The sequence below is a fragment of the Mirounga angustirostris genome, unplaced genomic scaffold (genome assembly GCF_029215605.1).
Source record: "Mirounga angustirostris isolate CCGP_5_RB_7025 unplaced genomic scaffold, mMirAng1.0.hap1 SCAF_5, whole genome shotgun sequence".
In the NCBI taxonomy this organism is placed as follows: Eukaryota; Metazoa; Chordata; class Mammalia; order Carnivora; family Phocidae; genus Mirounga; species Mirounga angustirostris.
Window position 1 is genome coordinate 120,365,938 of NW_026991713.1, and position 13,582 is coordinate 120,379,519.

Consider the following 13,582-nt stretch of genomic DNA (forward strand, 5'->3'; position numbering starts at 1 on the left):
TTCCCCGTACCAACGAGCAATTCTCGGACATCAGCAAGGGATTGGAGAATTCAACTCAATTCAGGCACTGTCTACTGGAAGCCGGCACTAAGTTCTACAGGTTAGGGGCTCAGTCCTACAGGATGGTTCTCCTCCCCTCTTCAGATGCCAGTTGCAAGCTCAGTTTGTCACCTGTGCTTCTGGCCAACAGCCTATAGATCAGAGGTTCCCAGGACCCCCTCTGTGGGTCAGATTCATTTGCTAGAGCAGCTCACAGAACTTAGATTGGCAGTTTATTATAAAAAGATATAACTCAGGAACAGCCAGATGGAAGAGAGGCATAGGGCAAGGTATGAGGAGAGGGCACAGAGCTTCCAAGCCCTCTCCGGGTTCATTCACAATTTCCCCCAAATCTCCCTATGTTCACCAACCTGGAAGCTCTCCGAACTCTTTCCTTTTGGGTTTTTATGGAGGCTTCATTACATAGGCATGATTGATCAACTCATTGGCTATTGGTGATTGATTCAGCCTCCAGCTCCTCTCCCCTCCCCAGAGGTTGGGGGTTGGGACTGGAAGTCCAACCCTTTAATCACTTGTTTGGTTCCCCTGGCAACCAGTCCCATCCTTAAGTGTGGTCCAAAAATCACTTCATTAACATAACAAAAGATATTCTTACCGCTCTCATCACAGGAAATTCTGAGGGTTTTTAGGAACTCTGTGCCAGAAATAGGGACAAAGACCAAATATAACCAATTTCTTATTGTAAGTTACAACATCACAAGTTTCCAAACTTAGAGTGGCACAGAGGCCATGCTCTCCAGAGGCCTTTGAATGGACTAGGGTGGGACCCATTGCCTGAGAAGAGGCAAGCTTGCTTCTCTGGGCTATTTGCTTACTCTGTTTGCTTATTCCCTTTATTTTTGCTGTCACATCAATAACTGCTTTGAATCATAAGATATAATTTATGATGATATGAGCCATGTGGAATGGGAGAGTTGGAAGCAGCGTCATTTTCTGTCTCTCATACACACACACACACACAGAGTTTCAGATTCATAAGAACTGTTTCTATTTTTAGAAAAAGTATAAAGACGAAGCAGAAAAGATGCTTTCTAACTATAGTTCTGTGGCAGATACTCCTGAAATTCAGAGAATCAAGACAACTCAACAAAACATTAGTGCGGTGAGTAGCCATTACTGCTTTTCAGTGGCCACCTTGAAATTTTGTTTCTGGAAGGAGGGCCTTTTTCCTCATTGTCTGATTGCTTGTTGCATTGTTTGACTTTTCTGTCAAATGTATTATCTTTAAAAAATAGTAAGTTCTGTTAAAAAACCAAAATTCAGTCAATTTAAAGATCTAATTGGCTTGATTCAATAATTCATGAATCAGGCAGTATCCCCTCTAACAAATTTGAGGATGATCAGTAGAGATGTACAAAATATAAGGCTCTGATAGGCAGAAACTGGCAGGACAGGGAAGTTATTAGCAGGAGAAAAGATAGGATTACTTCAGACAAGGTCACGTTCCCTCAGGGAAAAAGGTGGGGACCTACCAAGCAGATTACCTCTCTAGTCCTGATCAGGAAATTCCAGACTGATTGGTTTAAAATTCCACTCTCGGGAGAGGCTGAAACTGCAATTAGGTTAGGTATTAAGTCTTGATGGGGCTTAACATGAGTGACTCCATTTTGGGCACTTTGTTTCTCTTTAATAGTACCAAATGTTCTTACAAGGTATAATTTATCATGATTGTTTTGGAATTATAATTTCAAATTTTCTTCTGTGGAACAAGCAAGAGTTCTTTTTAACTGAAATTTAAAATTTTACTTAGGAAAGAGATCTTTTTTTTCTTTTCTTTTTTATTGTTATGTTAAACACCATACATTACATCATTAGTTTTTGATGTAGTGTTCCATGATTCATTGTTTGTTAGGAAAGAGATCTTAATCTTCCACACAGATTTTACTTCAGAGATGAGAATAATCCTATAATGCGATTTCCTTCCTGGTCACTGATTTGCAATGATCAGGTATTTAGGGATTTACTAGCTTGTAACCAATTCCTAAACTTTTATATTTTTATTTTGAGGAATAGGAATTGTATCAGCAACCATTAATTAAGGGACAGGGTCTACATTTAATGGATATATAAACCTGAATTCTAAGATTATAAAAATTGACCGTACAGCCAATATTTTTATGTAGAACTAGCTCATTAGTCACTTAGTAGTTAAGTAAATGTCTCATCAAAATATAAATTCTATTAAGTCTGAGGACTTTTGGAATATTTTCTACTTTGTAATAAATTGGTAAACTCTAAACCTCAATGTGTGCTAGTCAGGTACCTCTAGGGCCTTCAAAGCAGGTGTGCTAAGAAATGGAAAAGTCTGGCTGGAAGGGAAGATCAGGGGAAAAAAGCTGTTTCCACCCTTATCTCCTGTGATTTCATGGTGTTCTAGAGTTTTGTCTTGTGGAGGAAAACATCTCTGAGACCATACTCTTCCAACCCCCATTAGGGCCCACTGAATTACCAAATCTTAACAGAGGGAATAGTTCCGTCCTCATATGCCTTTCTTATAATTATCCTACTATTTGGTAAAACATTTTGTTTCTTTGTTTTGCTTTGTCTTTGAAAGGGGTGGATTGTTGGTAGGAGTGGAGAGGCATGTGGGAAGGTTAACGTAGAAGAGACAGGAAATAGACTGAATAAACTTTTGATGTTGGGGATAGAGCCAGTACTTTCTTTGAAGAGAACGAGGGCATCTTTGTGTTTGGAGAATAGCACTTGCTTAAAATTTCATGCCGTTTTTGAATTAAATGATACTGCTTAGTAAGCTTTTCTAATATGTGCTTTGATTTTTCTCAAACACACATGTGATTTGTGTTTGTATTTGAAGAAGGAAACTCTAGTTTGCCCACTTATATTCTTAGACCAAATAATCTGCAGCCATGTCAGCTACCACACATGTCCTAGAAGAGGTATTGGGGGTTATTGGTGGGATGCTATGGAATGTGAGACCCAAATGGGACATTTATTCTCATAATGGATTATTTAATTGATTGATATAACCTTGTTACTCATAAATAGAAGTTGTATTCACATTACTTGAGAACCTGAGAAATTGTCTTTCTTTTATAAGAATCTGATCTAGGACCTGAATTCCAATAAGCTTATAGTTATTCTTTCCTTCTCTTATAACAAAGGTATTTTATAAGGAAGAAGTAGGAGCTGGCACAGCAGTAAAATATACTCCAGAGACTGAACGAGTGAAGAAAAATCAGCAGAATATTAGTTCAGTAAGTGCTCTACAGCATTAATTATCCTTTCCAAAAGAAAGCATAAGCTAGATAAATGTTTTTAGTTCTTTGCTAAACTGGCTACTTTTTCTTTTATTCTTCTCTTTGTTAAAATGCTATTTCATCAAATATCAAAGTTCTCACTTTCAGAAGGAAAACTGTCGCCTTGTTCCCCTTGAACCTAAAGCAGTGTTTCATCTTGATATATCATAGTGCAAGAGAGATAGATCACTTTAATAGTCCAGTAATGAGATCTAGGATTAGATTTCATGTTTTGAACAGAATTTTAACTGTATTAAATTTTTCAGAGAAAAGATAAATTTCAGTACCTCTCCACAACTTGGAGGAAAGAAATTTTACCCTGCAGAATGATTAAAGGCCCTTAGTACATCTATTTGGTGGCTTAAGGGAAGGTTTCAGAGGCCCTGTTTGCTTTCTACTTCTTCCAGCTTTCGGCAAAGCAAAAACATGCACCTTCACTATAATTTGTAAAATAACTTACCCTCCAACTCCCTTTGAACTTAGGGGGGAAGGGTAGAGGAGGCGCTTACTGTTATAGGTAAAAACTTTTCCATTTGGTATTTGACATTTACAATGGAGACTGGCTATCCTTACCAACAGGAATTCTTCCATGGATATGGAGTGTATTTAGTTTCTTCTTGAGGAAGTCGTAAAGGTTCTTTCCTGAAATCCCCTTCTTGACCTTTCTCTTCACCTTCATTCTTGGAGGCAGAGCCTTTAAGTAATTCAAGTAGAACAGCTCCGGTTAGATGTATCTGTCAGGATAGTTAATGTGGCGTTCTAGAATAGGAGTGTGCATGGGCTTTTGTGGAGAAAGAGTAGGAAAGGCAAGGTAATGCTACAGTAAAGCATACTTCAAAAAATCTGCAGACTACTAGTGTAATAAAATTTCTGTAGCATGAATGAAACTGTCACCTGAAGAAAGCATGAGGAGAAGGAGGTTACCGTTAGGGTGTGCAAATGTGTTCTGATCCACTGTGGCGAGAGCCCGTGTCCGGCAATGCTGGGGTCTGGCGGGGAACTTAGTTTGGCAGAGAAGGGTAAAATGTTTCCTTCACTTTCCAATGATAATATTTGAAATGTACCCATCAGTGTACTGAAATACAATGTTATAAATGTTCTGTAGTATGCAATTCCATTGCCTACAGTAAAATGACTGTGCCATTTTGATTAGTTTAGAGTCGTATGAAAAACACAAATGTTCATCTTTAATCACGTTTAGCTTCTTACCCGAGGAAAATCACGCAAAGTAGTACGGTATATCATTTCTTTTTCCAGCATTCCGCTGCCTCTTCTAGCAAACAATAAATGTGTAATTCTGTATCTCTATAAGGTTGGGCCATAAACTCCTGCTTAGTATTCAAATGGAAAGTTGCCCTTTCAAGATTAGCCAGATCTGTCAAACCAAGATATGATTCTCTAACATTTAAAGATCTCGACATTTTCCACCTCCGATGTACAAGCCTTTTAGCTATTAGCTTTCCCTGTTAAGAGCTATTTTTGAATCTTATTTAGAGGTGGTCTTTCTCAGTGTATTGTCAAATTAACTGTTTTGGATCTGGACTCATATTGCCATTGTTACTCCTATTAAATCTAAGGCTACTAGGACATAGATACGTAGGTTACCATTTCTTTGTCTCTGTCAGCATGGATTTCAGCCTTAATCATTTAAATATTACCAAGTGATTTCTAAAACCTGGTTTGTGTAGATTTAAGTCTTTGCTAAATTTCAACATGTGCCTCTTAGGTCTTGCCTGCATTTGCTACATATAAATATTTATGTGTGTCCTTTTTCTTGAATCTAATCTTCCATGAATTTTAGACATATTAAAATACCACCTGATCCGATGGCATTACTAATCATTTCATAAGTTTAAAGAGCTGTTTCTTGTCTCATGCATAACCGTGTGCTGGCATTACCATTTTTGTCTGGTTGATCTTCCTCTAAATAGATTTGGAGGAAGAGCTTTTGAATAAAGTGAATGCCAGTGTATAGGCTGGATTTGTATAACATGATCCTGACTTCCTGCCACAGGGCCTTCGATAGAGATCAGGGGCCTTGGCCTCTGCTTTTTTGTACATTTCCCTCCACCTTCCTCTTTTTCTTCTTTGGTTGTGGCCACTTTATTTTTTTCCTTATTCTGGATCATTTGTGTGCTCTCCCCCAGATAAGCAGTCTTCCCAAGACTCTGTAGCTAACACAGTTTGGCTTTTGCCTTTAAATCCATGATACATTTAAACTCACACATTAATGAGTAGAAACTGCTTTTTGGCTAGAAACTTATAAGTTATTATATTACTTACGATGATTTCCAAGGTTTTTTTGTGTCTTTGCCTAATGATAAAATTTATTTTCAAATATTTTCAACATTTGCTTATTTTAATTAAATAATTCCTATGGTGATGGCTAGGTGAATAGATATGAGTTTATTTGCACTTTAGGATAAAGGAATCTTGAAAGCAACATCCCATAAAATAAAAATTTGTGTTCCCACTGAAGGAAAATTAGTGTTGGAGTCTAAAAAACTCAACTGTGTAACAGTTACGAATGCAGGATTCTTACCTATCTTTTAAGCCTCTCGTTGACTAAAACCCACATTGCTTTTGTTTGTTTGTTTTGTTTTTAATCATCTACCACCTTGTTTTTTAAATATGTAATGCAGGTAAAATACAAAGAAGAGATGAATCAGGCAACGGCCATTTCCGATCCTCCAGAGCTAAAGAGAGCTAAAGAAAACCAGAAGAACATCAGCAATGTGTGATCATATTTCTTTGAGTACCGTTTTCTTTCTTTTTTTTTTAAATATTTTATTTATTTATTTGAGAGAGAGAGAATGAGAGAGAGCACATGAGAGGGGGGAGGGTCAGAGGGAGAAGCAGACTCCCTGCCGAGCAGGGAGCCCGATGTGGGACTCGATCCCGGGACTCCATGATCATGACCTGAGCCGAAGGCAGTCGCTTAACCAACTGAGCCACCCAGGCGCCCTGAGTACCATTTTCTACTTTACTGAATGGCAGTAGGCAATGAGGGTGTGACACTTGTATGGGTGAAGTCCCAGGACGATGCACACTGTTGCAGGAGGCCAGTTCCTAAAAGGTGGGGCTAAGATGCCCCCCATCTTTAGGCTGAGCTAGCATGACACCTCCTGTGTGCATTTATCCATCAAAGGACATGTTACTGAATGCCTGCTCTGTTCTTGTTCTGGGGAAATTCAAAGCTGAGTGCGACTTCTCCAGGTCTCTAGGAGAAACAGACATGGGCATAAATACCCATTATGCATGAAATGCTATCACAATAATTAATATTTACTGACTGTTTACTATGCTTTTGGAGTACATTACATGCAGTGTCTTTATGTTTAATGATAAGTAATGATTCCTTTTGCAAAGTGCTGTGGAAATGCAGAGAAGGAAGGCAATGTCCATGAGAGAGAGAGAAAGACCCTCGGAGGAAGAGTAACATTTGAGTTAGATCTTGAAGGATTAATAAAAGTTAGGGTGGGTTTCGTGAGGAAGCATCTTCCTGGCAGAGCAAACTGAATCTGTTCAGGGTCCAAGTCCCGATTAAGGAAGGGAAGGTTTAGTGTGATGAGTGCGTGGGGTAAAAGGTGGCAAGGACCTGATGGTGCAGAGAGAAGTTGTAATTCGGGGCCTAAGGAAGCAAGTCGGGAGTCCCAGTGTTTCCCAAAGTGTGGTTCACATATAAGTGGCAGGTGTTCCACCCGTGAGCTGGCCTTGGTTTAAGGATTAAATTGTTTTAATGTGTCCCTTTTTCTAAAAGAAAGGTTAGTAGTTTTCAATGTGTCAGAGAAACATAACACCCCCTTAAAATAACTTCATTTGCAAATAATAGTGAGTTAATTTAATGAAAGGCTAATACTGGCAATCACAGCACTCTTGATAGCCGGCCCAGCATACGGCAAGAGGTGTGCACATGGTAGAAATTGGGACCATACTGGAGTCGTGGGAAGAATGTGGACCCGGGTCTGCTGGCTGGATCTCAGCTCCAGCCCTTACCTGCTGTATAACTTTTACAAACCACCCACCTCTCCCAGCCTCAACTTCCCTACCTATGAAACAGGGACGAGATCTTGCTTGGAGAGCACTTAACATGTTTGTGAATGGATGAAAACAAGACAGGAGGAGTCGCCAATATCAGCTTTACGTCCCCAAACCTACATCCACTGCCAAGTGGCTCCAGCAGTTTCTCCACATCTGTCATGGGGTCAGCAGATTTTCCCCCCTCCCATCACCACCCGGAGTAATCTTTCCTCATATCCCACCATTGGTAGAGATTACACTGGACCTTTTCTCACTTTAACTAAGACAGTTCATTATCCCGGACACAGAATCTGCCCAAACTCTCAACTACATGTCATGGCACAAAGAAAGGCGCCCACTGAGGAAAGCAGCCCCCCAGAGGGGGCCTGACTCTTCGTCATTTATTTCCCAGATGATCAAGCTTCTCTTCACTGTCATGTTCACGGCTGAGGGTGCGCAGCTCAAGTCCATTTTATCTGCAGGTCCCGCAGGTCTTGTGATACCTCACAAGAAAAAAAAATTCCCTTCCACTAAATTTAAATTCCAGAAAATCATTAAGATGTGGAGTTCCTCATCATAGGATTTTAACCTCCAGTTTTACTTTTTGCCTGTCAAAAATTCACTGGACGGACATGCCGTTCTGTTTCTTTGTGCTGGATGCTCATTTATTTCCTGGGGTGTCATGGAATTGCTGGAAAACTGACCACAAATGTTGGGGTCTGATCCTCCCAGCCAAAAAAGAGAACCTCTTATGTAGTAGGTAAGGCAGATTTCCATAATGCTAGTCAGAGCACAGGCCTGCCATTGTGGGAACTTTGTAGAGAAGGGAAACTTTGAGGTTCGGGGTGCGATTCCGTAGTGACAGTCTGTCACGAAGGTGCAAGCATGGGACGGGGCAGCCCTCCTTGCTAATGATAAGAATGTACACTTTTTATTGTTAAGTATAAAATAGTAATTTGATAGTGTTGCTTTAGTGCTATGAAGAAATGAATTCACAGAAGGGGTAATTTCTTATTACTGGTAACGACCAAACTCAGGCCACCGTTACATAATACAATTCGAAGAAGCACCGCCAGAAGGTGGCATTCAAAACATGTGGACGAGAAGGAGCTCGGAGTCTGGGATGAGTGTAATGGAGACGTCTGTTAGCGATACATATTTCACTTTGCAATTCTAATGAAGATTTTTTTTTTAAAGATTTTATTTATTTTTTGACAGAGAGAGAGACACAGCGAGAGAGGGAACACAAGCAGGGGGAATGGGAGAGGGAGAAGCAGGCTTCCCGCCGAGCAGGGAGCCCGATGCGGGGCTCGATCCCAGGACTCTGGGATCATGACCTGAGCTGAAGGCAGACGCTTAACGACTGAGCCACCCAGGCACCCCTCTAATGAAGATTTTAACTAATGGATGCTTTGTAGCCACGTGGCATTCCTTTTAGTCTGTTCTGGAGGATGGGTGCATACCTCCTTCGCGTAACTCCACACTGTCTTGCACCTTATCTTGCAGCTCCAATACAAAGAACAGTACCACAAAACCACGCCGATGAGCGTCACGCCGGAGATGGAGAGGGTGAGGAGAAACCAGGAGCAACTGAGTACGGCAAGTGGTTCTGTGTTCTCCTTTATTGGCAAGCGTTACGCATTTTTATTCTTCATGGTGCTCTCTGAAAAGCTTAAGCCCTCGGTGGGCTGGATGCTTCTTCTCACGGTCATGTGCTCAAGGGCATGCCCTTTGGTTCTCTCCTTCAATCCAGGAAATGTGGGACTGTCTTCCTATAATTTAGCCATGGTTGTTTATTCAAGAAATCTTCAGCAAGCGCCCCAATCTGCCAGGCATTCCACTGGCACACAAAGATGGGTGGGAGCTGGTTCCTATCCTCATGGACCTCATAGTTGAGTAGGTAAATCTCTACTTTACCTGGAGAGTAGGACCTGGAGAGAAGTGGGTCTGTTGTCAATCTGAGAAAAAAAAAAATTATCTGTTAGAATAGAGCAAAAGAAGACTCGGCTTGGGTGGGGTTCGAAGACATAAGGTCAGGGCAGGGAACCTATAAATAAAATGGAAAACATTAGTCAATCCTCAGTAATCTATTGCTAATAAAGCAGTGAGAGTTAACCATCAGGAGGTACCTCTGATAGGGCTCCTGTGCTCAGTGCTTTATATGAAGCCATGAGGTTGGCACAATTTATTTTTCTGGTTTGTAGGTGCAGAAAACTGAGTCTTGGGGAGGTCAGCAGACATGCCAGGAACCCATAGTGTGAAGGGCAGACCTGGGATTTGAACCCAGGCCTCCCTCAATTCAGAAAGCCCTTTCAAAGGTGCCCCCTACTAGTTATTTTTCCCATTTTCTGGGCCCTTTCATGGAACTTTTACCAAAATAAATAATAGCCTTCTTCTTCCCCAACAGGGAATCTTGAAAGGCTTTAAAATTTGAGTGTGAGTTCTTCCAGGTGGAGGAGAAAAATCAGGCTGAATACTGCTTTATTCTTATAATACCCCTGGAATGTGGTAGGAGGCAGGAGTCTTTAGCTTCTTTTGAAAGCCTCAGGTCAGAATGAGAGTAAATAGCTTTCCCTGGGCTGCCCGGCAACCTCGTTATGGTTCTCTTGCAGTGACTTCATTCCCTTGTTTCTCTCATATTTCCATGGCTTTTAGTTATGGAATTTGCAATTAGCTTTGGTATTAGACAGCAGAGTATGTATTGAAAAATCATTGTAAAGAAGCACAGCTGACATTTTGTGCTTGCCACGTCAGAAGAATCAGGATCCAGGTGTAGATAGGAACTGAAAGGTGGCTGCCTAACTACAGTGGGGGAAAACGTGTAAAGATAGGGTCAATTTTGAGGTTCCTCCTCTGCGGTGTGTCAGGGGAGACTGTTCTACCCTCTATTAAAATCCTCGCTTATCCTCTGCAGGTAAAATACAAAGGAGAAATTAAACAGGCAACGGCCATTTCTGATCCACCGGAGCTGAAGAGAGCTAAGGAAAACCAGAAGAACATCAGCAATGTGTGACCTTAGTAGCTTTTTTTTCTTATGATAGCAAATGAATGATCAATGTCAATGAAGGGATTGTGTTGATAACATTTTCATAACCTTGTGTTGGCAATTCTGCTCTCCACGGACGGCCAATTGACTTCAAAGGTTGCAGGGTCTGAGGTGTGGTGGGTTCAGCCAGGCATTCCGTGCTCTAGCATTCCTAGTGACTGCCAGCACGATTTTTGTCTGTCCATCACTGGGTGTCCCTCTCATCTTGTCTGCGTGCTTCCAGTTACTGTGGCTCCCCTAAGGGATGCAGTGGTAGCTTCTAGCATCTTGGCCCTTCAGATAAGCTTTCCTACTGCCTTTCCTACTAGTATGTGTTCTTGTTCATTAGCCTGTCCTGTCCCATCACCCACTCCCAGCTACTGGCGCTTTATTTTTGGACGATATCTTGGGGGCAATTATAAAGTGTGCATGCCTGAAGAGATCACATGGGACGGGCCCCACTGGGGCTGTCAGGTTTTACTCAGGCACCAACTCATGGCCAATTCTTAATCCCCTTCTGTTTCTGTAATCCATGGCTGTAGTTCACTGAGAGAATCCTTTTTTGAAGTCATTAACATATAGATTGGGTTCTCTGGAAAAGGAAACCTGGAAATCTATTAGGTTCAAAGAAATCTTTTATTCCTCAAACCTTTAAAGTCTTACGAGCAGATTATAAGACAAAGGCAGGCCATTTTTTGGCACTTTACCTCACAACTGTGTTTTGGAGAAGTAGATGCTCAGCTTTTCCTGATATATTTAGAATCATGGTTGACATAACTTCATTAGTCTCAGAAAGGAACGTGGTTACTGAGAAGGAGAATAGAGTAGTGGGAAGCATGCTGGCCTGTTTATGGATGATGTCGGTCACTATTTAGGCATCTTTTCAAAAGTTCTGCTGACGTTGGTCACTATTTAGGCATCTTTTCAAAAGTTCTGCTGCAGTTAATTACTGACAAACCGTAGCAGTATATGGGTAGAGTACCTTTAAGTAATATCCACGAAGACATTTCTTCTCCTATTCCTTTGTGATACAATGCTTCTGACAGTTCTACTGATGGTATGCCCATATATTTGAGTACATTCACAGTGACTCCATTCCCAGGGATTCATACTACGGGATGAATGAAAATAGATTGATTTAAGATGCAAGCATTTTAAATATGGTTAGCTCTCTAGAAGCATTCTCTTTTTTCATAGTTCCCTTTTCTTGGTTAGCTCTTTATTTATTTTTTATTTTTATTTTTTAAAGATTTTATTTATTTATTTGACAGAGAGAGACACAGCGAGAGAGGGAACACAAGCAGGGGGAGTGGGAGAGGGAGAAGCAGGTTCCCCACTGAACAGGGAGCCCTATGCAGGGCTCGATCCCAGGATCCTGGAATCATGACCTGAGCCAAAGGCAGATGCTTAATGGACTGAGCCACCCAGACACCTGTTGGCTAGCTCTTTAAAATAGCTACTGTGAGACTCTTACTTAGTTGAATTGATGCACAGTCCTCTTATTTTTTATTCTCTGAAATGATAGGTTTATTATAAAGGTCAACTGGGAAGAGCTACAGCTTTAAGTGTAACTCCTGAAATGGAAAGAGTGAAGAAGAACCAAGAAAATATTAGTTCGGCAAGTGGTTTTATTCGTTTTGGTCTGTTATAAAGGATGCATCCGTTATAATTTACTTGCAGTCCTGTTTTTTTTTTTTTTTGTGAAAATAAAAGGTATTTTCAAGCAACATTTGTGATACACGCAGTAAGTACATGTGTTATTTCAGATGACTTCCATTGCAAAACTTGACGTTATCCTGCAACCCTTCATTGCTATTTCCAGATGTGACCAATGGTTACATTCAAAGCTTAGTTTTAAACTATATCATGCTCATTTAAACAGTGATTCATGTTATTTTAGCCAGTGTCTTGAAAGTGGTAAAGTCTTTGATGCATAAGTTAAATAAGTGTCATTTTGCAGATGTATTTCATTGACTGTGGATTGTCAAATGTTCTCAGCAAAACAAAATCAGAAATGACTCGTTACTCCAGAGTAAGATGTAGAGGAAAAAAAATCTTTCAATGCATTGAATATAGAATTCAGTTACTCATTAAAGTCCCATGTGCACCTCGGTGTCTTATTTGGATAGTACACTTTCTCTTAGTAAGTATCAGGGCTTTAGTTCCGAATTGCACATACGTGCTCAGGTCCTCAGTAATGGCCATCCTGATGTCATGCATATCCAGCTTCATAAACAGCAGTGTTCTGCTGGTCAGCCGTCAAGAAGAACTTTCTTATGCCTGGGAATCAGCATTTAGGTTTAACAGTTCATAGCTCTCCAGTGGCATTTCTGTCCAGAGATGTTGACTCTATTTGACATAAACTACCTTTAAGCTGTGGCTGCTTACAAGGAAATTCGATTTGATATTCCTCGCTTCTTACCCTCTACGGTGGGAAAAAAAAGAAAAGGAAATAGAGGGATGCTTGGGTTTGGTATGCATTCTTCAACAGTGTTACCGTGGAAAATGGGGAAATCCTAGAAACAGGAAAATACATTTAGCCTTCATTTGGTTTGGATTTTTCCTGTTTAATTTAAGTGTGATAACCACTTTTCCTGACTACATTGTTAGTGAATCTTGGTCATTCACACATCTGTTCTCGGTTCATAGAGAGAGTTAGATTGTCTTTGCTGTAGCTTTTCAAGGTGAACTTTGAGAGTAAAATTTTAGACTGTTACTCTAGAATGATAGGTAGTTCACTGAACAACTTCCCTGGGAAAGAATTGTGAATATGTTGGATGTGTTTCACTCATTTGGAAAGTTTGAAAAGTTACACAGTATTTTTTCTTATAATTGTCTTATTGTTAAGTACATTCTACTATTTACTTTGCAGGTAAAATATACCCAGGACCATAAACAGATGAAAGGTAGACCAAGTCTGATTTTAGATACACCTGGTCTGAGATATGTCAAAGAAGCACAAAATCGTATTTCAATGGTAGGGTACAACCAGCTCCTCCTTCTCATGACTAAAACATACTAAGGAATGGCCCCACCAAGTGTATGACGGCGTCGTTCACCATTAATCTGGATAACTAACAAAGCATGAATGCAAAACAAAATGTGGATAGGCCCATCCTTTTGGGGGGACTTTCTAATGACACTGAAATGTAATGGACATATTTAGTCTAATAAAGTAATTTTTCTCAGTGATATTTTGGGTGTGTTTTTATTTCTAACA

The 13,582-nt window shown here is 40.4% G+C and overlaps 1 protein-coding gene across 3 annotated transcripts in view; it reads left to right on the plus strand.

Annotated features, from left to right (window-relative positions):
• The window catches only part of NEBL (nebulette), a 347,130-nt gene that overhangs the window by 300,602 nt on the left and 32,946 nt on the right, over positions 1-13,582 (plus strand). The window contains exons 17-24 of one of the 3 annotated variants that reach the window (XM_064591994.1): positions 1,058-1,162; positions 3,183-3,275; positions 5,960-6,052; positions 8,844-8,936; positions 10,252-10,344; positions 11,888-11,984; positions 12,601-12,602; positions 13,235-13,339. The exons of the other annotated variants lie outside the window; for them this stretch is intronic. Of the exons in view, the coding sequence (XP_064448064.1) occupies positions 1,058-1,162; positions 3,183-3,275; positions 5,960-6,052; positions 8,844-8,936; positions 10,252-10,344; positions 11,888-11,984; positions 12,601-12,602; positions 13,235-13,339 (681 nt within the window). The remainder of the gene's footprint in view (positions 1-1,057; positions 1,163-3,182; positions 3,276-5,959; positions 6,053-8,843; positions 8,937-10,251; positions 10,345-11,887; positions 11,985-12,600; positions 12,603-13,234; positions 13,340-13,582) is intronic. 3 annotated transcript variants of the gene reach the window in all.